Genomic DNA, 22,633 nt, shown 5'->3' with positions numbered 1-22,633 from the left:
ACTGTTTCAGACAAATAGTGACTCGAACAATGTCAACAGCCAATCGGAGAGCTACAGGAAGAGGCAAGAATATTTTATGTGACTGTTTACAAATTATTTGAAAAACACATTTTGCAGTTAATATGCCTTATATATGGTTCTTACTTTAATATGTACAGTGTTTTAAACATAGGCAGCACATTAAAGTCATTATATTTAAAGTTATTTTAATTTGCACTACTTTATTTTTTATTAATTTCCTCACTTTAACTGCTATATTTAGATATTAGTAGATATATTTAGTATTAGTAATAAGTTGATGTAATTGAGACACGCCCTAGCATTTGCCCAATTAACAATCATCCAATTTCTCTACCAGTGGCAAAGCGTGGGGCGTGAAATTAACCAATCACAGCGCAGTAGGCGGTGCCTGTCAGAAAACGGGCGGGAAAAAAAACAGGCTGAGGAGGCGCGCGAGGTGAGGAAGCGCTGTGGGAGAGGCGCGCGAGGATTCATGACACGAGAACGCGCAGGTCCGCACCTCTCACTAGCGGCACGCGCACACAAACTCACACACACTTACACACACACTCACACATACACACACTATTACACACTGACTCACACACTCTCTGACACACTCTGACACTGAGAGAGTTATCGGGAGGGAGCGCGCTGCTGCTCGGGTCTCGCGGAGCTGGAAAATGACCGTTACTCGGCTGATCCCAGTCCTGCTGCTGCTGCTGTACTGTGAGTAGATCATCCCTGCTCATCTTCTTACTGTCTTACCGTCCCATTATCTACCCCCCAGCGCGGGATTAGCCACTCTTACCGAGTGCTTCATTCTTTATCTGTGTGTGTGTGTGTGTGTGTGTGTGTGTGTGTAAGAGAAAAGGTGTGTTTGTGTAAGAGAAAGTGTAAGTGTGTAAAAGAGAAAGTGTGTGTGTTTTTTATGAGAGAAAGTGTGTGTAAGAGAGAAAGTGTGTAAAAAAGAAAGTGTGTGTTTTTTCTAAGAGAAAGTGTTTGTAAGAGAGAAAGTGTGTGTTTAAAAGTGAGTGTGTGTAAGAGAAAAGGTGTGTGTAAGAGAGAAAGTGTGTTTGTTTGTGTAAGAGAGAAGGTGTGTGTCTGTTTGTGTAAAATAGGTAGTGTTTGTGTGTGTAAAAGAGAACGTGTGTATGTGTATATGTGTGTGTAAGAGAGAAAGTGTGTGTTTGTGTACGAGAGAAAATGTGTGTGAGCGTGTGTATAAGAAAAAAAGTGTGTGTAAGAAAGAATGTGTGTGTAAGAGAAAAAGTGTGTGTGTGTGTGTAAGAAAGAATGTGTAAGAGAGAATGTATGTGTGTAATAGGGCTGGACCCGAATATTCGGGTATTCGGATATTCGTTCGTTGAGTAGGTATTCGGTTTTTAATTTTGGTATTCGGATATTCGTTTTTTTTCTCCTTTCCAGAGTTCCACCTCACTCTAACCACTTCTGTTCTCGCGGGTCCCGTCAGAATATCTTGCGCGCGGGACAGAACTGAACTGTTATTGGCTGGAGCGGGAGTTTAATCCAGACCATGCGGGAGCAAATTAATAAATAGTTAAGAAAACTGTAATAATTGTAAAAAAAAAAAACCTAAAGAAAACTCTCAACGTGCAGGATGGACCGACACACACACGCACACACCGATGGTGTTTGGACTGGGGTAAGGAACGGGACCGCACTATTCAGCGCTGCTGTTTTAATAAATATATAAGTAAATTTGAAGCATTAAATGTAGTTTATTTAATTTATATTAGGAACGTGGGGCGGGAGCGGCAGAAATGTGTATGTGGCGGGCGGGCGCGGGATTAAAAGAAGCAATTTTTTTGCGGAGCGGTAACGAGACAGAAACGCGGGAGCGTGGAAGAGTGGGTTTAAAAATCAGTCTCGCGCAGACCTCTATTATACATGATAAAAAAAAAATGCAGGCTCTTCGAAACTGATTTATATAATAAAACGTAAGGGGTAATGTGGCAACAGTAGGGGCTAAATCGGTTACAAAAGCCTGGCCTACAAAAATGATGTCTGAACGAATTTCCTCTTATCTAATATAATTTAAAATGGTTTAAAAATATAAAATAATTTCTAAGCAAACGAAATATTTAATATTGAGCTTATAGCCCAAGTGCAAAAATACAAAATCAGTAATACGGCTATGCCCTGCACAATGCTTAAACCGAAATAGACCAAGTACAATAACGTCATTAACAATGACTTTCCTCTACTCTAATATAATTTAACATGGTTTAAAAATATAAAATAATTTCTAAACAAACGAAATATTTAATATTGAGCTTATAGCCCAAGTGCAAAAATACAAAATCAGTAATATGCCCTGCACAATCCGAAATAGACCAAGTACAGTTTACAATGACTGTCCTCTAATATAATTAACAATGTTTAAGAATATAAAATACTTCCTGAACAAACGTTTTTTTTTTGTTTGTTTTTTCAAGCAAATAGCCTAAGTGTGAAAACACAAACAGCAATTTACTGGGCTGGCTTGCGCAGCGGAGAAACCGTGCAGCAGCCTCCTAGCCTGCTTACGCAGCGGATAAGCCGCGTGTGGGGCAGCAGAAATTCCGGGATGAAAACACAAAGAAATCTGGGCTAAAAACACAGAAAAAATATGGGGTGAAAACACAAAAATATGGGGGATAAAAACACCAAAAATCCGGGGTGAATATGTCTCGTCGGTCAGAGCAAATTGAACATTTTTCAGTGGATTAAAGGGGCCGTGATTTGCTTTTTTTTATTTATTTTTTTTACCTCTTTTTTTAAAAAACGAATATTCGAATATTCGCTTCGAATCAGTGCCGAATATCCGGAGCTCAAAAAACGCTATTCGGGCCAGCCCTAGTGTGTAAGAGAGAAAGTGTGTATGTGTGTAAGTGTACAGTGGTGCTTAAAAGTTAAAACCCATAAGAAAATTCTATATTTCTGCATAAATATTATCTAAAACAACAAGGACTGAAAGTATATAAAGAGAACCCAGGTAAACAAATGAGACAACATATTATAGTTGTTTATTTATTTATTTATTTATTGAGGAAAATGATCCAATATTACATATATAAGAAAAGTATATGAAGTATGTAAAAAGTAAAAACTATATATATATATATATATATATATATATATATATATATATATATATATATATATATATATATATATATATATATATAAAAATATGTGAATCTTTACTATCAGTATCTGGTGTGATTTCCCTCCTTTACAGTAAGAACTGCAACTAAACATTTCCGGTAACTGCTGATCAGTTCTACACACCGGCTTAGAGGAGTTTTAGCCCATTCTATCGTACAGAACAGCTTCAACTCTAGGATGTTGTTGGGTTTCCTCACCTTATCTGTTTACTTCAGACCTTTTTTCAACAACATTTTTATTGGATTTCCAGTCTGACTTTCCAAAACATTATCTTCTCAATTCATATTTTTTTAAAACCATTCTTTGGTAGAACAACTTGTGTGCCTAGAGTCGTTGTCTTGCTGCATGATCCACCTTTACTTGTGAATCAGTTAATGGACAGACGCCCTGACATTATCCTTTAAAATACATTTCTGATATAATTCAAAATTCATGCTTCCATAATTGGCCCAGACGCAGCAAAAAACCCAAAAAGTTCTATTTTGGTCTACCAACTTTTAATAGCCTTCCTGCTTATCCATGTGATCTTTAGCAAACTGCAGATGATCTTTTGAAGAGCAGTGGCTCTTTGTAACCTTGCCATGCACACTATTGTTGTTTAGTGTTCACTTGATGGTGGACTTTGGAATCTGATAGAGGCCTTCAGTTGCTTAGAAGTTACCCTGGGCTCCTTTGTGACCTCAACGACTATTACACACCTTGCTGTTGAAATGTGATATTTGTTGGTCTAACATGTCTAGGGAATTTAACAATGGTCTTTAGTTTCCTTCCTTTGTATACAGTCTGTTTGACTTTAGACATGGTTTTGCAACATTTTCCAGCCTGATGAGCATCAACCACACTTTTTCTGAGTGTCATCCCATTGATTTAAACAGCTGACACTAATTTCACCTTAAATCTAACTGCTAATCCTAGAGGTTTACACTTTGGATCATAGTCCTTAATAAATAAATTACTAAGTATAATATTTTTGACTTTGTTTAACTGGGTTTAGGTCAAATTTATGCAGAAATATAGAAAAGGGTTCACAAATTGGCAAACAACACTGTATAAAAGAAAGTGTGTTGAGTGTGTGTGTGAGAGAAATGTGTGTGTGTGTGTGGTTTGAGTATATTTAAGTGTGTGTGTGTGTGTGTGTGTGTTTTGACTGATACTTAATAGCACAGAATTTTTTTTGAAGATTTGCAGTTCAGTTATTAATTTATCCTCGTAAATAAATAGATCAAGCTATTTAAACAAGAATATTTTGTCCATATTTGTGTAATTTTTAACATCATCAGTGACATTACCATCTTCACACTATTTTATTTTTGAACTGGATATTCAGCAATTAATTTCACTTATTATTTCTCATATTGCCTCAATACTTTTTTAAGTTAAAGTTTAAGCTTTTCCTCCTGTTGCGGTAATTAAATGAATGCTATAAAATTAAAATGTATCTTTGAAAACAGAACAAGAACAAACACTCATCATGAACATCAACAAGTCTTCAACTAAATCAACCACGTTTTCGTCAAATGTACATTTTTGATAAAATTGTCCACCCCTTCATACGGTTTGCTGTAACAGGGTGGACACATGCATAACAGGAAATAAAAAGAGACAAACTGATTTCTGTAATAAGTAGTCTTGTAAATGTGATTTAACAAAAAAACAAGTAGTTTTTGGAAAGTTATGAGATGATATTTCTTTCCGAATATATAAAAGTGGTCGTTCGATAAAACTATGATCTATGATCTAAGAATTGACTGTACGCATAACAGATGAGGGATCCTGGGATTTAGGTGAACTCTGTCAGCTCTCTCCCTCACTCCCTGCCCTGTATACAGCTGCTCTCTGATATGTAGTGACACTGGGGGCTGGGGGGGTGTAGGGGGGATTTCTTAAGGAAAAACACAGCAATATGACCTAGAATAATGAAAATTAAAAAAATGCAATGAAAATAAAAAATAAGTCAATGTTCAGTGTAAGTTATCAGGTATACTCACTTATTTGGCCAGACAATTTAAAGTGCTCTTGTTATGTTTTTTCATGCTATTTTTCTTTACAAAGAGATAAAAGTGAAAGTTTAGGATCCATTAATCTGGCTCAAATCGTTTTATGGCCAAAGAATTGACCGCACACATAACAGATGAGGGATCTTGGGATTTAGATTAACTCTGCATTGTTCATCTGGGACAACAGAGATAGAGCGAGCGAGAGAGAGAGAGAGAGAAAGAGAGAGAGAGACTGAGAGAGCTATAAAGATCACAGAAGGATGGAGGGAGCAGCCTAGAGCCCAGAATGGTAAAAGAAAAAAAAGCAGCACTTTATGGCCTGAAACCCACGACCTCAACGACACCAAACTCACAACAAGTGGCATTTATGGTCATTACAGGATGAGTCTGAGCAGAAGGAAAGGAAAGATCAGTCAGGGGATAAAAAATAAAGTGGGGGGAAAAATGAAAAGCTTTATTCATCTGTAGCTCTCAGACTGCGGGCGGGATGAAGCTCAGACGGTACGTGATTATGGACTATGATGGGGTAGGTTTGAGGAGGGGAGAGTTGTATAGTTTAAGGAATTAAGAAGTGTAGGCTTTTTTAACGAGCATTAACAGCACTATTCCTTGTACTAAGAGCCATTGTCAAACCAGGCCACACCTGTAATCATTTACATATCTGCCTAAGACATAACTGCATGCAGAGTTTGGCCAAAATTCATGGTGCATCATTTTTTTGGTGAGTCAATGTCAGTTCATTCTATAGGACGGTGAAACTCCTCTGTGTAATATCAGCTAGCCATGCAATAGTATGGAGGACTGAAAACTGTTTGAGAGAAACACTTGGAGGTCACTAAAACAAGGTATACTTATGTATACTTGATGTGACGGTTGCTTCCTAGTATTGTCAGTAACCAGTGGCTTGCTTTAGGTCATTTTTTGAAAGGGTTAGGGCTAGGGGTGTGAAGAGACACTAATATCACGAGACGAGACACGATACTGGGTTCACGAAAGAGACGAAACGAGATTTAAAATATAAATTTAAACTAAACATCAAAAATGAAAAATGCTTGAAAACTAGATTTTTGTTTATTTGACAAAATCATATAACGCACAATTAACAGACTGGTTTCTCTCACACATTGATTCTGTAAGAAATAGAAATAAGAATAATTATAAAAAATAAAAATAAAACTTCTTACATAGTGCAAACAATAACCAGTCATATTAAGACTATGGTTTGTGTTTTTTTCTCCTAAATCTCTTGTAATTTAACTATGCATAACCATAACCAGTCATATTAAGCATATGCTTGAAGTGCAAACAGAGACAGAACATGTTTTTAAATACAGTACAGAGTTAAGTGATCAGTACAACTGCCTCTGAAACAGTCATGTGTAGGATGTATTTACAGTATTTATATATGGTTTGTGTCTTGTTGGTCACTCTGTTACCGTTTATTGTTTCCACTGGAGCCAAAATGCAGCCAGACATACAACTTAAAAGAAGCAGAAGCATCTTCTATACAAATGTCCGAATTTTCCTAAGAGCTGCTCTCACTGTTCAGCCATCATACCCTATCGCTATCTCTACTGGGTTGCCAGATCCCTCGTAAAAACTCCACACTTAACTGCTTTTTTGCCCCGCGAGACAGGTTTAAGCCTGACGAGAAATATCGTCTGTTTTAATCTATAATTTCGTCACACCCCTAGTTAGAACTAATTGCACCCCAATTACCAGTATCTTCCGGATCATTTTTTAGAAATTTGAGATTGCTCATACCCTCTTCTTCATTAGCTGTGGCTTTGTAATGTGTGCAGCGTGTGGTTTTGCACTCTCTTGTTGAAAAATGCATGTGCATGCCTGCAAAAGATGTCGCCTTGATGGCAGCAGATGTCGCTTTGTCGCTTTCTGCAATAATGCTGCAATCACAGAAGTGTACTGACACACCCATATACTATCACAGAGCCTGGCTTTTGGATGTGTTGTTGTTGATAACAGTCTGGATGGTCCTTTGAGTGATTTGTTGAAGTGAAGTAGAGTGAAGCAGAGTAATTTAGAGGAAGGAGGAGTGTGGTAGAGTGATACACAGAGAATTAGAGTGTGGTAGAGCAAGAAAGAGTGAGATAGAGTGAGTTAGAACGAGGTAGAGCAGGTAGATCATTGTAGAGCGAGGTAGAGTGATATACAGCTCTAGAAAAAAATAAGAGACCATAAAAACTTTTTCTTAGATTTTACCAAATTGGAAACCTCTGGAATATAATCAAGAGGAAGATGGATGATCACAAACCATCAAACCAAACTGAACTGCTTGAATTTTGCGCCAAGAGTAAACCAGCATAAAATTATCCAAAAGCAGTGTGTAAGACTGGTGGAGGAGAACTTGATGCCAAGATGCATGAAAACTGGGATTAAAAACCACCAGGGTTATTCCACCAAATATTAATTTCTGAACTCTTAAAACTTGAATGAATATGAACTTGTTTTATTTGCATTATTTGAGGTCTGAAAGCTCTGCATCTTTTTTGTTATTTTTTTAGCCATTTCTCATTTTCTGCAAATAAAAGCTCTGAATGACAAACTTTTTATTTGGAATTTGGGAGAAATATTGTCCGTAGTTTATAGAATAACACAACAATGTTCATTTTACTCAAACATAAACCTATAAATAGCAAAATCAGAGAAACTGATTCAGAAACTGAAGTGCTCTCCTGTGGATTTTTTTTCCAGAGATGTAGTTAGGTAAGGTGAGGTAGTGGGGTAGAGCAAGCTATAGAGCAAGGTAGATCGAAGTAGAGTTTGGTAGAGTAAGAAAGAGCCCATATTGTAAAGCCTTAGAGCCTTATGATGTGTAATGTTTGCTCTGATGTTTCTTAGTCAGTGTGGGTTGGGGGGTGTACTACGGGATGCTGGTGTGTGTGTGTGTGTGGTTGAAGGTGGGGCTCTCTGTGCTAGAGCCACCCGGCTGAGCCAGCTGTTCCCTCTGACCAGTGCAGAATTACACTCTCACAGAGAGGCTTTGTTTTCTCTTTCCCTTCTTTCCCATCTCTCTCTCTCTCTCTCTCTCTCTCTCTCTGTCACACACACACACACACACACACACACACACATGCCATTCAACCATGTTTTCTTTACACTTGCCAAGAGACTTACATGTCAACATTTTAACGTGCCGTGGAAGCATAATGCCAGCAGACCACAAGAACATACAAAAGATCAAACAGAACATAAATAAAAACATTTAAAAGTGATAAAAATGTGTATATACACAAATCTAAGCACCACACATAATTACATGGCTAGATACACAGCATGAATCAGTATTACACCCCATGTATTCTTAGGGATGTAATAAAATATTGTGTTCTATAACAGTTTTGTTTTGCAAAACTGTATTGATTTTTAATGATTAGTTTAGCTGCCAAATTAAAGGCAGCATTAGTTTTGTGTTTAAATCCCGCCCACTATGTAGCAGTTTTGTATTCTTTCATTAGATCCCACTGTTCTGATTGGATTAGTTAGTTAGTTTATTTAGATTTTATAAATATAATAGTGTTTTTATTGCATGATTATTTTTTTTATTTTATCACAATATATCACATGACTTACAGTATCGTAATATATTCTGATATATTCAATTATAACATGTATTGTTCTTGCCAGTACAGAGCTCTATTGTATTCTCCACATTTGATTAACAGTGGACATTAACTAGCCACACACTAACCATTTATTTATTTATGATGCAACTTTAGATACCCTTGGATCAACTTTACTAACAACATTATGCAAGAACACAACCAAGGAACTGCTCATCCAGTGCTAAAACTCTATCTTTTAGAATGTTAATCATTTAGATTTCCCACTGCTGCTGCTGTACTTTTGGTGTTCTCGTATCTCTCTCGTATCTACACTTTAGTTTTACACATTCTACAAATATATTTGCGTTTGAGCCAGAACCAGCAAACAATAAACAAATGTCAGCCAAGCTGAATTGGTGGTTAATAAGTGTCTGGAGCTAGTGTTGCACCGATACCAATACTGTATCAGTATCTGATCCAATACTGGCACATCGTACACACTGTATTGCCATTGGCCGAGAGCACTGATACCATAAAGCAGCTACTGAAGCACATGAATGCCATTAGATGTCCAGGCTGTAAATATTAGGTTTTATAGGCACCTATCAAGTAGGTAGGTCAGTGTTGGTATTGGTATCATTGCTTTGTATTGGTTTACCAATCAGAATTAATATCAGAAGGGAAAAAGGGGTATCAGGTCATCTATCATCCCTATCTGCAACCATGCATCAGGTCCAGAGGTCCATCTAAAGATTGAACAAGGAAGTGCAGCTTCTGTGATCAATATTGTCGTTTAGAGCCTTTATTGGCAGAAAAATGGATGTAATAGGCAAAAAGATGTAGTGCTTTTAGACCTCAAATGATGCAAAGAAAACAAGTTCATATTCATAAAGTTTTAAGAGTTCAAAAATCATTATTTGGTGGAATAACCCTGGTTTTTAATCACGGTTTTCATGCATCTTGGCATCATGTTCTCCTCCACCAGTCTTACACACTGCTTTTGAATAACTTTATGCCTTTACTCCTGGTGCAAAAATTCAAGCAGTTGAGTTTGGTTTGATGGCTTGTGATCATCCATCTTCCTCTTGATTATATTCCACAGGTTTTTAGGTGGGCACTTATTATTTTTTTCCAGAGCTGTATATGTGTGCGGATGAAGTGTGGGAAGGCTACTCCTTTGGCTCACATCCATCAAAGTAGCCTCTCACACAATGGCATTCTCTCTCTCTGTCTTTCTCTCTTTCTCTTTCTCTCTCTCTCTCTCTCTCTCTCTCTCTCTCTGTCTCGCACTCAACTGCTGTAATCCTTAACTTCCTAATATGATCTGATCGTTTCTCAGGATTAGGACTAAATTGTTAGATCTAGATTGTTGATCTCACATTTTGGCTGAAACACAGCCGATACTAATACATCAGTGACCAATCTTTATATCTCTAGTTTAAAGGAAGGTGACTCAGTGATGGGGGGGATGTAAAGGTTTGTTGTGGACAGGTATTTATAGGATGTCAGATTCATGTTCCTTCTCCCGAACTTTTATTTCATAACATCAAATACATTATTGGAATATCTAGTAAAAATAAGGGTCTGTAAATTGATGTGCATTCATAGGATTTTTGTGTTCTCTGGTTGGTCCAGTCATGCGTAGAGAGAAGTGCTTTTATAGCTTTATCTCCGTGTCCTTACCCATCACTGTAAGTAACGCGTGATCCGCTGTCTTCCTCTGAATCAGTGAGCGAGCATGTTTCCATGCTGACTCAGGTTTTTGACTGTCTTGGTGTGACAGGTGTGTGTCTGTGAGTGTGTGTGTGTGTGTATATTTGAGTGTGTGTGTGTGTGTGTGTTTGGACTGTGGCGGTTTCAGCAGGGATGTGGGAGGAAGTGTGGGCAGCATGTCAGACTTGTCCTCGCCACTTTCTTATCTGACCAGGGCTACTCCTTTGGACGGCGTCCATCAAAATGGCCTCTCACACAATGGCCTACTCTCTCTCTCTCTCTCTCTCTCTCTCTCTCTCTATCTCTCTTTCACTCTCTCTCTTCCTCTGTCTCTCTCTTTCTCTCTCTCTCTGTCTCTCTCTTCTTTTCTCTCTCTCTCTCTTCTTTTCTCTGTCTCTCTCTCACTCTCTTTCTCTCCCACTTTTTCTCTCACTCTTTCTCACGCTGTCTCTCACTCTCTCTCTGTCTTACTTGCTTCTGTCTCTTGTTCTGTCTGTCTGTCTCACTCTCTTTCAACTTCACACAATCTCTCTATCTTTTACTCTCTTTCTTTGGCTATTTCTCACTCTCTCTCTTTCTCTCTATCTCACACCCTCTCTCTGTCTCTCTCTCTTTCTCTCTTTTTCTCTCTGTCTCTCTTTCACTCTATCTCTCTCTGTCTCTCTCGCTGTTTCTGTCTGTTTTGTCTCTTACTCTTTCTCTCTCTGTCTTTCTCTCTTTCGATCTCACACTCTCTCTCTCTCTCTATCTCTCACTCTCTTTCTTTGGCCCTTTCTCCCTCTTTCTTTCTCTCGATCAAACACACACACACACACACACTTTTTCCTCTGTCTTTCTATCTTTTTTGATCTCACACACTCTTTCTCTCCCTCTATCTCTCACTCTCATTCTTTTTCTCACTCTCTCTTTCTCTTGATCCCACACACACACTCTGTGTCTCTCTCTCTCTCTCTCTCTCTCTCTCTCTCTCTCTCTCTCGCTCGCTCTGGCTGAATTTCTCCTCTCTTCCTTTCTGTTTTCCCACAGACAGGATATTACAGTAGAGTCTGTGAGAGAAAGTGAAATGAAGTGATAAGATACTTTTCTGCAAGGCCATGCTAGCTCCACAGCTGTGTTTCAAACACTGGACTCGTTTTGTCTTTAGCTTGGGTTGATAAGAATGCGTATTGTTTCTCACAGGTGTCGACTACACTGTAAAAACACTGATAAAGGAACACTCTGACCAGTCTCCTGTTAGGTCACTGCTACTGCAGTTTCACTGCTCTGTGTGGAACTTTTATCTTCTAATATTAATTGTTTAAGGTAAATTCTAGGGATGCAAGGCAATAATAGAATACAACAAATCTTACAACAAATGAACTTAAACCTGCTGTTTGTCGGCTGCCTGCTCCCTTCCATGCAAGTATTATAAACAGCAGCATTAGGGGAAGAGGGGGTGGAGTAGCTTCCTTAAAGCATAAGAAACATTTGAGAAAACACTGAGAAAAATATTGAGAAGCCTAATACACAAGTCAAATATATGAACCATTAAAAACAAAAATGCATGGAAACCTGAATAAATACAAAACATTTTCAGAGAGTCACGCCTTGTTTTTACTTGCATGCCTGTAGGTTTGTAGGTTGTAGGTTATGCTGTTTATATTAAGAAGAATATTTATTTTCTCTTAAAGTTAAAGGGGTTTATTTTCACTATATTTTTACCACTGTAAATATTCCCTCACATACCACCTTCTTAAATAGGAACATGAAGGAAGTGCTACTGGGTCAGATGCAGGAAGCCCTACCTGAAATGATGGGACAGCTCCGTTGACAGATTTGAGAAGTGTGACTGGAACACAGCAGGTTTAACAGACTGCTGCCCAGGAACAGACAGGAAACACAATAACCTTCTTTACAGGAAACTCCCGTTATAGCCTGAGCTCTGTGCTCTGCAGTGATGGGAATAACTGTGTTTAATCTGTAATCTCTCCCGTTTGATTAGATTTTCTGTGTTTGTAAACAAGCAGCCGTGCCCTCTAGGGTTAGCTGGAGTAACTGTGGCTTAGCGTGGTCAAGCACGATATTTCATAATGTAGTCACTGCGTCCTTCTGCACATGACTGTGATTCTTCTATTTGTGGAAATCCTGTTTTTCGCTTCCTTCCATTCTGTTTATCAGACTCGCCCGTGCCAATGGCAACCTGCTTTTTGTGACCCTGATCTTGCATCTTGTGTGAATCCAAGCTAAATCCTATAGGTACAAACCTACTATATACAGTTTACACTAGGAAGGGGTGTAGTGGTACAGAAAATTCATGGTTTGGTTCAGACCCCGGTATAAACCGCACAGTTCGGTACGTTTTTGGTTCAGTTGGTGGAAAAAATAAAGAAGCTAGGCATTCTGTACAGCCTCACCTTTATTAACTTAATAATAACAAAAGAACTTCATTATAACCATGTTTTGTTTTACACTCCTCTATATGTTTATACAAGTTTACAGTAGGCTCCCAACTGAAAAGAACAATGTGCATTGAAAATACTTGTATACCCAGTAATGGCTTGGGACCTGTCTGATTTCACATCTAGAGGCTGCTTAAAAGCAGTGGGGACAAAAAGTTGGGTTGAAGTTACTTTTTTATTAGTTCTGGTTATTAAAAGGTCTGGATGATGCCACCGAATATACGTTAGCATGTTAAGCCCAAATTATTTTTTATAATTTTTTTAAATAATTTATTTATTTGCATCGAACATACAGTGTAGTCTACACGTCTCAGCAAGAGTGCGCTATTATTCTTCACCTCCTCTGATCATTGAGCAGCATTTTGTAGTTCTATAATTGTAAGCTGTAGTCCTTCTGTATCTGTTTCTCAGCGTACTTTATTATTACTCTTCTTTTACCCTGTTCTTCAATGCAGGACCACCACAGACCATTATTATTATTATTATTATTATTATTTGGGTGGTGGGTCATTATTCTCAGCACTGCAGTGATTAGCGCTGGGTAGCATGGTGGTGGTGTATGAGGTGTTAGTGTGTGTTGTGCTGGTGGTACAGTGAGTGGATCAGATACAGCAGTGCTAATGGAGTTTTTAAAAACTGTGTTTAATCTCTCACTGTCCTCCACTCTATTACACACTCCTACCTACAGCTGAAACACCCTGTAGATAAAGTAAAGTCAGAGACAGAAGATCTGAATCTGTTGCTGCACAGTTTACAGTGTTGCTCATCCTCTAATCTTTTATCATTGGACACAGGACCACAGTATATTTACTTTCATTAATTATAGTAGAACTACTGGAGTTTCTATAGAATTTAGATTCAGTATTAAAGCTAAGTAATTATTCAGTATTTATTTTGTAAAATTTTGTCTTGTATTGTCTAGTATTGTATTCCAGCCCATAGCACACTGACGGTTCCAGTGGCTGGGCCATAGGTGCGGAGGCCCCAGCTAAAATCTGATTGGCTGTCTCAAGTGCCCCTTTCCTGTCACTCATTTAGTCTATGTACAGCAAAAATGCACAGAAAATTGATAAGAAATTAATTGTGTGCCAAAATGTTACGCAAAAATATCAAATCTGCAATCAGCATAGCAGATTATGTACATATAAGCAAAAAAGATGAAGCAAATGTGAGATTTCAGAACAAAAAAAACACCAAAATCCACAAAAATTAAAGCAAAGACTGGCAAAATCCATACTCAAATATTTTTTATATCTTAAAATTTTGATTGCAGATTTAATTTTCTGTAAAAAACATTTACAGAAGAAAAACTGAAAAAAACTGTTCACAAAAAGAACTCCAAAGATTGTACTGTGTAAGCTTTTTAAAATTACATTCAAGTGTTTGAACATGGTGTGACTGGTGAAAAAATACCCCTCTATGAATATTGTGCCCCCTTTATTCTTTAATCCTAGATCTGCCACTGCCATAGAAACTTCTATTTTTTTTATTGTGTGTTTCTGTATAAAATATGTTACTGCTCAATAAAGAGATTGTGAGGTTTTTAAAAGGAAACTGAGGCAAAAAGGGTTGTGTCACACCTTAGCCTGTGTCTGTCCAGTGTCTTTCCTTTTTTTTTGGTTCCTTCGTGCTCCTGCCCTGTTTTCCTGTCTTGTTTCCCCAGCCATGTGCTTTTTTTTTTTTTTTTTTTTTGAGCACATGGCATGGTTTTGTTATTGTCCTGTCTCCACCCTAGCCCCGCCCTAGCCCTGCCCTAGTCATCAGTGTTATCACCTTGTGTCTCATTTGTAACTCCGCCCCTCATTACCTCCACAGGTGTCCCTAGTGTGTGCCTGTGTATAAATACCCCATGTGCTCCTTTGTTCTCTGTCGCGCTTTTTGTTTGACCGTGTTACTCTGTCCGGATCTTGTTTAGCTGTTTTGTTTTATCCTTATACCGGCTGTGTTTTTCTCTTCAGTTTTTCCAGGTTTGCTTTATTTAGTTTGTTTCATTGTTTATTTTTGCTTGTTTGTTTCAGTCTTTTAGTTTATCCTCTGTTTCATAGTGTTTTGTTTCAGTTACCTTTTATTTATATTATTCCATAGTGTTTTGTTCTTTGTTTACTCTTTCTAATATGGAAAATAAAACCGACTTGTGCTCTGTTACAGGTTGTTTACTAGGCTAGGAAACTACATCCTACTGACTATGCGAATTTGTTGTCCTCTGAATTCTTATCAATCACTCTAACAAACAGTAGCAAATTTAATTCAGCAAAACAACATGAAAACTCCTAAATGTTCTTTTCGGTCAGATTTGGTGTCCAGCTGAACTTTACATGGGTAAATAAGCTTCAGACAGTTGTACTGATGTTCTCCCAATCACTGATTACTGTGGGATGCTCAGGTTAGTTACTGTATCATAGTAATCATGAGAAATCTAATGGATGTGTTTTGACAAATCTGATTACATGTTAGTTTAGGCCTTGCTAAATTTGATCCACTGAAAGTGAGTAATTACAGCTTGATGATGTGGCCTGATGTGATGGATCGACTCTGAACAGAAACAGGATGGAAAACAATAGTTGTGATGCCTAAACCAATCAGCAGGGAGGAAGGGCTGCACCTGTTTCCGGTTCCTGACAGGAAGTTGGACTTCAGGGTGAGCCCTGGTGCTTCACTCAGGAAAGCCGTCCTCGCTGCTGTTTGTTGAGTATAGAGGTCATGTTTGAATAGCTGTTACTATTTATATATAAATTGTATATGTATTTGAAGACCTCGCTTTCTACACAGCATTGCCTGAACCAGTACTCCCCTGGTAATGAACACACTCTTCCGTTCCAGTCAGATACAAAGGGCTCATTTTCCCTGGAAAATCAACAAAGATTTGATGATGTTTGACTCTGTTCAATCTAACAGTGAATTTCTTTAAACTGGCATTTGGAGTTCACAACAATTACTTTTTTTCAGAACTATTATTTAATACAGTCATATGAAAAAGGTTGGGCACCCCTATTAATTTTAATCATTTTTAGTTCTAAATATTTGGGTGTTTGCAACAGCTATTTCTGTTTGTGGCTTATTTCGCATCACTCTCCCCTACAGCTTCTCCTTGTGCAAAGTGCGCTGTATTGTTGACCGATGCACAGTGACACCATCTGCAGCAAGATGATGCTGCAGCTCTTTGGAGGTGGTCTGTGGATTGTCCTTGACTGTTCTCACCATTCTTCTTCTCTGCCTTTCTGATATTTTTCTTGGCCTGCCACTTCTGGGCTTAACAAGAACTGTCCCTGTGCTCTTCCATTTCCTTACTATGTTCCTCACAGTGGAAACTGACAGGTTAAATCTCTGAGACAACTTTTTGTATCCTTCCCCTGAACAACTATGTTGAACAATCTTTGTTTTAGATCATTTGAGAGTTGTTTTGATGAGCCCATGATGCCACTCTTCAGAGGAGATTCAAATAGGAGAACAACTTGCAATTGGCCACCTTAAATACCTTTTCTCATGATTGGATACACCTGGCTATGAAGTTCAAAGCTCAATGAGGTTACCAAACCAATTTTGTGCTTCAGTAAGTCAGTAAAAAGTAGTTAGGAGTATTCAAATCAATAAAATGATAAGGGTGCCCATACTTTTGCACCGGTCAAATTTTGGTTTAATGCATATTGCACATTTTCTGTTAGTACAATAAACCTCATTTCAATCCTGAAATATTACTGTGTCCATCAGTTATTAGATATATCAAACTGAAATGGCTGTTGCAAACACCCAAATATTTACAACTAAAAATGATTAAGATTAATAGGGGTGCCCAAACTTTTTCATATGACTGTATATATTGACCCCACCTATTCTATATTCATTGCATGAGTATTATGTTATTTTAATGGCTTTAAAAGAAGGGATGCACAGAATATTTTGGCAACATAAAATATTTGAAACCTTTGTTATTGCACTACTGTGTACAAAGCTTAAACGTAACATTCTACAAAATGCTTTTTTACTAAATGTAAAAAGCAATTAGCATTACATATCACGCTTGGTATCCGTTTGGTACCTACTCACAAACTGGCTGTTTTCCAGCTGTACAGGGCTAGGATAGTAACTAATAGGAACAAGTATCTAGCATTTGTTTGTTTACCAAAAGACATCTTTGTAGTTTGTAATAACATGTGCTACATGTGATGACACTTGCACTGCTGAGGTAAATATATGACTAAAATTGCATTACTGGGGTAAAGGTATGAATAGAATAACACTGCTGAGATAAATTCATATCTGAGATTGTACTGCTAAGGTATATTTATGACAAAAAAAATCCTAACTAACTTCCCAACTACTTATTTACATTTTTGGTTAGCATAGCACTACCAAGGTACAATTATATCTAACATGATTAGAATAGCAGTGTTGAGGTCTTATAATTTATTGGTATATCTGCTAAAATATTAAACATGTTAAATGTTCAGTCAATATTTTATAAACTTCTTTGTATTTGAGAAGCCAAACCTGCTAGATTGGTGTAAATTGTCTTCGTGCATATGTTTAATTTTGTTCTGTTTTGGTTTAAAGAGTTTAAATGACAATTTCTTTTTATTATCAACCTTACTGTGTCATAGTCTTCCAATTTGAATCTCGAAATAAGGCAGAATTGGAAAGCGTCATTGACCCTGTCTCTGTTAAATATTCTCCATCAGGTAACCTTGTGAGACCAGTGACAGTCAGCACCACCAAGTCCACTGTAGAAGTGCAGGAAAATTCCGGTGAGTGACGTCTGATAAGAAATGGAGATTCTATATTAATGCATTAGTTATCATACAATTTATAGATATAGGCTCAGTCATTTTTTGATCTTAGTATTGCTGATTATAATATAAGTAAAGCTCATAAGCTGGAAGGAGCTGGCTTGTTGACTTTGTTTTGAAGCAGCATTTTTATTTCATTTACGATGTCTAAATATTCTTGATCATTAAAAGTTCATTATGTCACTAACTGAGTTTTATTTTCACTTTCTTTGGTGTAGATGCTGAGCTGTCCTGTCTGTTTAAGACGGAGAGAGATCTGAATCCTCGTATTGAGTGGAAGAAGAAGGATACCGAGGTGTCCTTTGTTTACTTTGAGCGCAACTTCACAGGTGACTAGCATTTATGACCTACTTCTAAATATGACAGCAAGTACTGTTCATGCTCCAATTACAGTAAAGGAGAAATCTATCTAAAATGTGAAAAATGCAACTTTTATGACCAATAGCTGTAAGATGTTTTCAGCATAAACATATTCTGACATTGTTACTTTATTTTTTTGTTACCGCTTGCTTTTACCAGCCATTAAAACATTTTAGAACAGGTTTAAAGCTCCACTAGTTAGGATTGAGATAATAATAATATATATATTATTATTATTACGCTACTTTTTCCATCAGAAAGTAAAAAGCACATGAAAATAATTACAACCATCATCAATTTGTCTCTTTATCATTAAATGTTTACTTTATTGTAATCACGACTGAAACATGACATTTCTTCTGTGTCTACAACAGTGTGTTTACAGAGTAGCACTGTTAGCCCTCACCACCAAACAAGCACAGCATGAAATAATATTAAAACAGAAACACAGTATCAGTAAAAGCTTTTACAAGCCCCAGACTAAAATGTATATTTCAGTTTGGGGCAATTTACTGCAAGCTAAGCTTACAAACAGACATATTTTACACTTAACATCATATATTTACACATTTAACCCGATCGCTAATGCTAATCGCAAATGCTAATCGCGGCTAGCTTCCGCCTGCTAGCCTACAGCTTTAGCAGTTAAAACAAACACTTTAACTCAACTTATATATCATATTTACACTCTGGATGTTTTAAGAACCGTTTAACTCTCTCATTAACATTTTAAGCTCCTTACAAAACAGAAATACCCACTTAATTACTTATAATCTGTCTTTATCTGGTATTTATCTGATACTCTCCGGAGCTTCTTTGGTAAGTTACAGCACAGACGAACAGCACAAAAGATCAAAAAGATGATCGAATACACATCTAAAAGAGCTGCTGTGCCCATCACTATTAGTTAGTTTCTGTAAAGAATTAACCAACTCCAAAAAAGGTTTTTGTAGTCCTTGTAGAACTGTTAGAACTACATACAGGTCTGAAAGCAGGTCGCAGTGCAGGAAAGAGGCGCAGTTCTCGCGAGCGTTGGTCGCGGCCGCCTAGAAAAACTTACAGAGTCTGGTTTGAGCTCAGAGGAGCTCCGGCACAGACACGAGAGCACCGCTATTCCTCCTATTACACCTCAATGGTGACTTCTTTAAAAAGTTCAATAATCAAAGAAATCCTACCTAGTGTGCCTTTAAAAGAGAGTTACAAACCTGCGAGCTGCTTCCATGATCTCATGATGACAAAAAAATTATAATAACTAATGTTTTGTGAAAAGGGAAAATAAATACATATATAGGATCGGTGCTTCATTCATGCAAACATACATATATCATCGCTTTTTAGCTTTTAAACATTCTTTTATTGAAACTAATTTAGTCATTTCATTGACCATTTATTAAATAAGCAATTTAATACATGAATCCAAATGTAAGTGACACGATGGGTGAGTGTGTGAATATTCTCGGTTGGTGAAGTTTAACTGTAAAGTAAGTAAAGTAAAGTAAAACACAGTTTGCATTATGAGTTTATAAGAGGAGGAGATGTGGTCTCGTAGTGAGATGGATGAGAAGAGTTTGTAGTACATGGTGATACGTTCCTTTAATCTTCCTTTACCATATATGGACGGTCCTTCACAGGAGCCTATAGAGGACGTGCGAAGATTGAAGGGGCAACGGTGACGCTGAGGAAGGTCACTCTGAAGGATGCAGGGGAGTACCGCTGTGAGGTCAGCGCCTCGGATGACTCAATTAAGCTGGGAGAAACCAACGTCACTCTCAAAGTGTTGGGTAGGAGGTTCCGTCCGTGTCTGTGGGATTTACTTACTGTCCGTTCATCCGTTCAGCTAATCCTCTTCCACCAGTTTGCTCTTAGCAATAGTTAAGTGGGAAAACAAATGTTTACAGTTTTACTCCAATACTGCTCTTTAATCAAAACCTGATAACAGGGTTTTTAGCAAAGTAAAACATTGTTTCAGTACAAAATTCAGGACTTTAAATAGCTAACACCCTGAACCCCAAAGTAGCCAATTAGCAAAGGCCTGATTATTTGGTTTGAAACAGAGTAAAACACCACAAGTTCAAAATTCAGAACTATAGACAGCTACCCTATTGTATCCCAACATATCTGATTAGTGAAGGCTTGCTAATGTGGTTTAAAACAGAAAACACTGTTTCAGTGCAAATTTCAGGACAATAGATTGTAAATCCAGTGATTCCCAATGTTGCAGAATAGCCAAGGCTTGCTTATATCATTTGTAAAACAGCAAAACACACGTTCAGGTGCATAGTTCTGGATTCTTGATAACTATCTTACTTTTTCCCAATGTAGCCAAAGGTTTTGTAGATTTTAACATAGTGAAACACTGTTCTAGCTACCACCCTGTACCCCAAAGTAGCCAATAAGCAAAGGCCTGATTTTTTTTATTTGAAACACAGGAAAACACCTTACAAGTTCAAATTTTTGGACTCTAGATAACTACTTCCAGTGTAGCCGATTAGCAAAAAGCCTGTTTATGTGGTGAAAAAAACACTATACAAGTGCAAAATTCATGATTTTTGATATTTACCCTACTTCTTCCCCAATGTATCCAATTAGCAGAGGCCTGTTTATGTGGTTTAAAAACACAGTATTCAGGATTCTACATAGCTACCCCAATCTACACCAATGTAACCAGTAACTTCCAATGTAACATCCTGCATGCTTATGTGGTTTGAAACACAGTAAAACAGTGTGCTAGTGCAAAATGCAGGACTCTAGATAACTACCATGGTGCAACCCCAGTGTAGCAGATTAGCAATACCATGTTTGTGGTTTAAAAACACAGTAAACACTGTTCCATCGCAAAATTCATGATTCTACATAGCTACCCAGGTCTACACCAATGTAACCAGTTAGTAAAGGCATACTTATGTGGTTTGAAACACAGTAAAACCCTATGCTAGTGCAAAATTCAGGACTCTAGATAGCTACCATGGTGCACCCCAGTGTAGCAGATTAGCAAAACCCTGTTTATGTGGTTTAAAATCACAGTAAACACTGTTCCATTGCAAAATTCATGATTCTCAATAACTACCCTAGTTTATCCCAATGTAACCAGATAGTGAATGCATGCTTATGTGGTTTGAAACACAGTAAAACTCTGTGCTAGTGCAAAATTTAGGACTCTGGATAGCTGTGTGACATCCTTGTGTCCGTTGTTTTCAGCATCATTTTTGATTTTCGACATGTGATAAGCTGTATTAGCATCATAGCTCCAGTGCAAAACTAGATGAGGTAATGTCACGGAATCTGCACTGGCTGATTAGAGATGTTTGTATACATTTGATTTCACAAAAATATTACTAGTATAAATCCTTGTGTAGATGTTACACTGACTGTTACACTACCCAGCTATGTTTCCAACTGTGTGTTGGTATATTTAGTATACTTCTGTCTGATCTGTCTCTGTCTAGTTTCCTGTTTTATGATATGATCCTGTAGTTTATAGTTTGGTTCCCTTTGTTGCCGCAGTGCCTCCACACACCCCGTTCTGTGAGATCCCCAGCTCGGCACTAACCGGCTCTCTGGTTCAGCTGCGCTGTAGCGACCAGTACAGCATTCCTCCTGCAGTCTACACCTGGTACAAAGACAAGAAAGAGCTCAAATCCCAGCACTCCAACTTCACCTTCAACAAGAACACTGGCATTCTGGTGAGTCAACAACAGCATTCTTTAAAATGCAGGAGCTTGTATTGGGAAGTAGGATTAAGGTTACCAGGAACCATAAATTATTAAAAATTTAGACTCATATGGGAAACTCTTTATTATATTTATCAAGCTACACATACAGATGTAGTGTATAACGGGTATCTAACGCTGCAACACACTAGACATCTCAGCATGAAGTTGTAGAGGTTCCTAATAGAGTCATGTAATAATCTATCCTATGCAGCTTCAATATTCTCACACAGTTCCTGCTGATTTTAATTTGGTTTACTTATAATGGTAGGATTCATATTTTTACACAGTGGAAGCAAAATATCAAAATACTTCTTAATATACTTTAAAATGAAGGTTTGATTTTGTTTTGACTCAAAAATCAACACATTTTTCTATTTTCATCAGTCATAATCATAACGTTATAATTCAGCTGAATCCTTGTTGCAGGGCAGATCTAGACAGACCTAACACTAACAGACCCTGTGAGCCAGAGTGACTGATTGATATTGACAGGCAGGAATAATCACGCTAAATAAACACTGACGTCTTGACCCGACACTGACATTTCTAACACACTCATGCACAAGCTGACATACACACACACACAGACACACACACACACACACACACACACACACACACACAGACAGATGCTAAACGTTTATTTTTGGCACAGGGGCAAAATAGGTTGGAGTACTTGTATAATTCATTCTATGTGTTTCCTCCATCATTCTCCCTTTCTTCTGAACAGACATTTCAAACCGTTACTAGAGGCGATACAGGCCAGTACCACTGTGAGGCCAGAAACGGTGTGGGTCAGCCCAAGAGCTGTGTAGGAAATCACATGAAGATCGGTAAGTGCATGTTTATGAATATGTGTATGTATAAATCATTGACTTTGATAAAACTAATCTT

The 22,633-nt window shown here is 37.7% G+C and overlaps 1 protein-coding gene across 1 annotated transcript in view; it reads left to right on the top strand.

The window, feature by feature from the left end:
• Window positions 1-400: 400 nt before the first annotated feature.
• The window catches only part of jam2a (junctional adhesion molecule 2a), a 35,194-nt gene continuing 12,961 nt past the window's right edge, over window positions 401-22,633 (top strand). Inside the window, exons 1-6 of the mRNA XM_049469814.1 lie at window positions 401-729; window positions 17,559-17,624; window positions 17,885-17,995; window positions 19,658-19,807; window positions 21,531-21,709; window positions 22,470-22,572. Coding sequence (XP_049325771.1) covers window positions 684-729; window positions 17,559-17,624; window positions 17,885-17,995; window positions 19,658-19,807; window positions 21,531-21,709; window positions 22,470-22,572 — 655 coding nt within the window. The 5' untranslated portion in view covers window positions 401-683. The remainder of the gene's footprint in view (window positions 730-17,558; window positions 17,625-17,884; window positions 17,996-19,657; window positions 19,808-21,530; window positions 21,710-22,469; window positions 22,573-22,633) is intronic.

This window comes from Astyanax mexicanus, chromosome 21 (assembly GCF_023375975.1).
Source record: "Astyanax mexicanus isolate ESR-SI-001 chromosome 21, AstMex3_surface, whole genome shotgun sequence".
NCBI lineage: Eukaryota > Metazoa > Chordata > Actinopteri > Characiformes > Acestrorhamphidae > Astyanax > Astyanax mexicanus.
The sequence above is the reverse complement of the archived record's forward strand: the minus strand, read 5'-3'. Positions and strand labels throughout refer to the sequence as shown.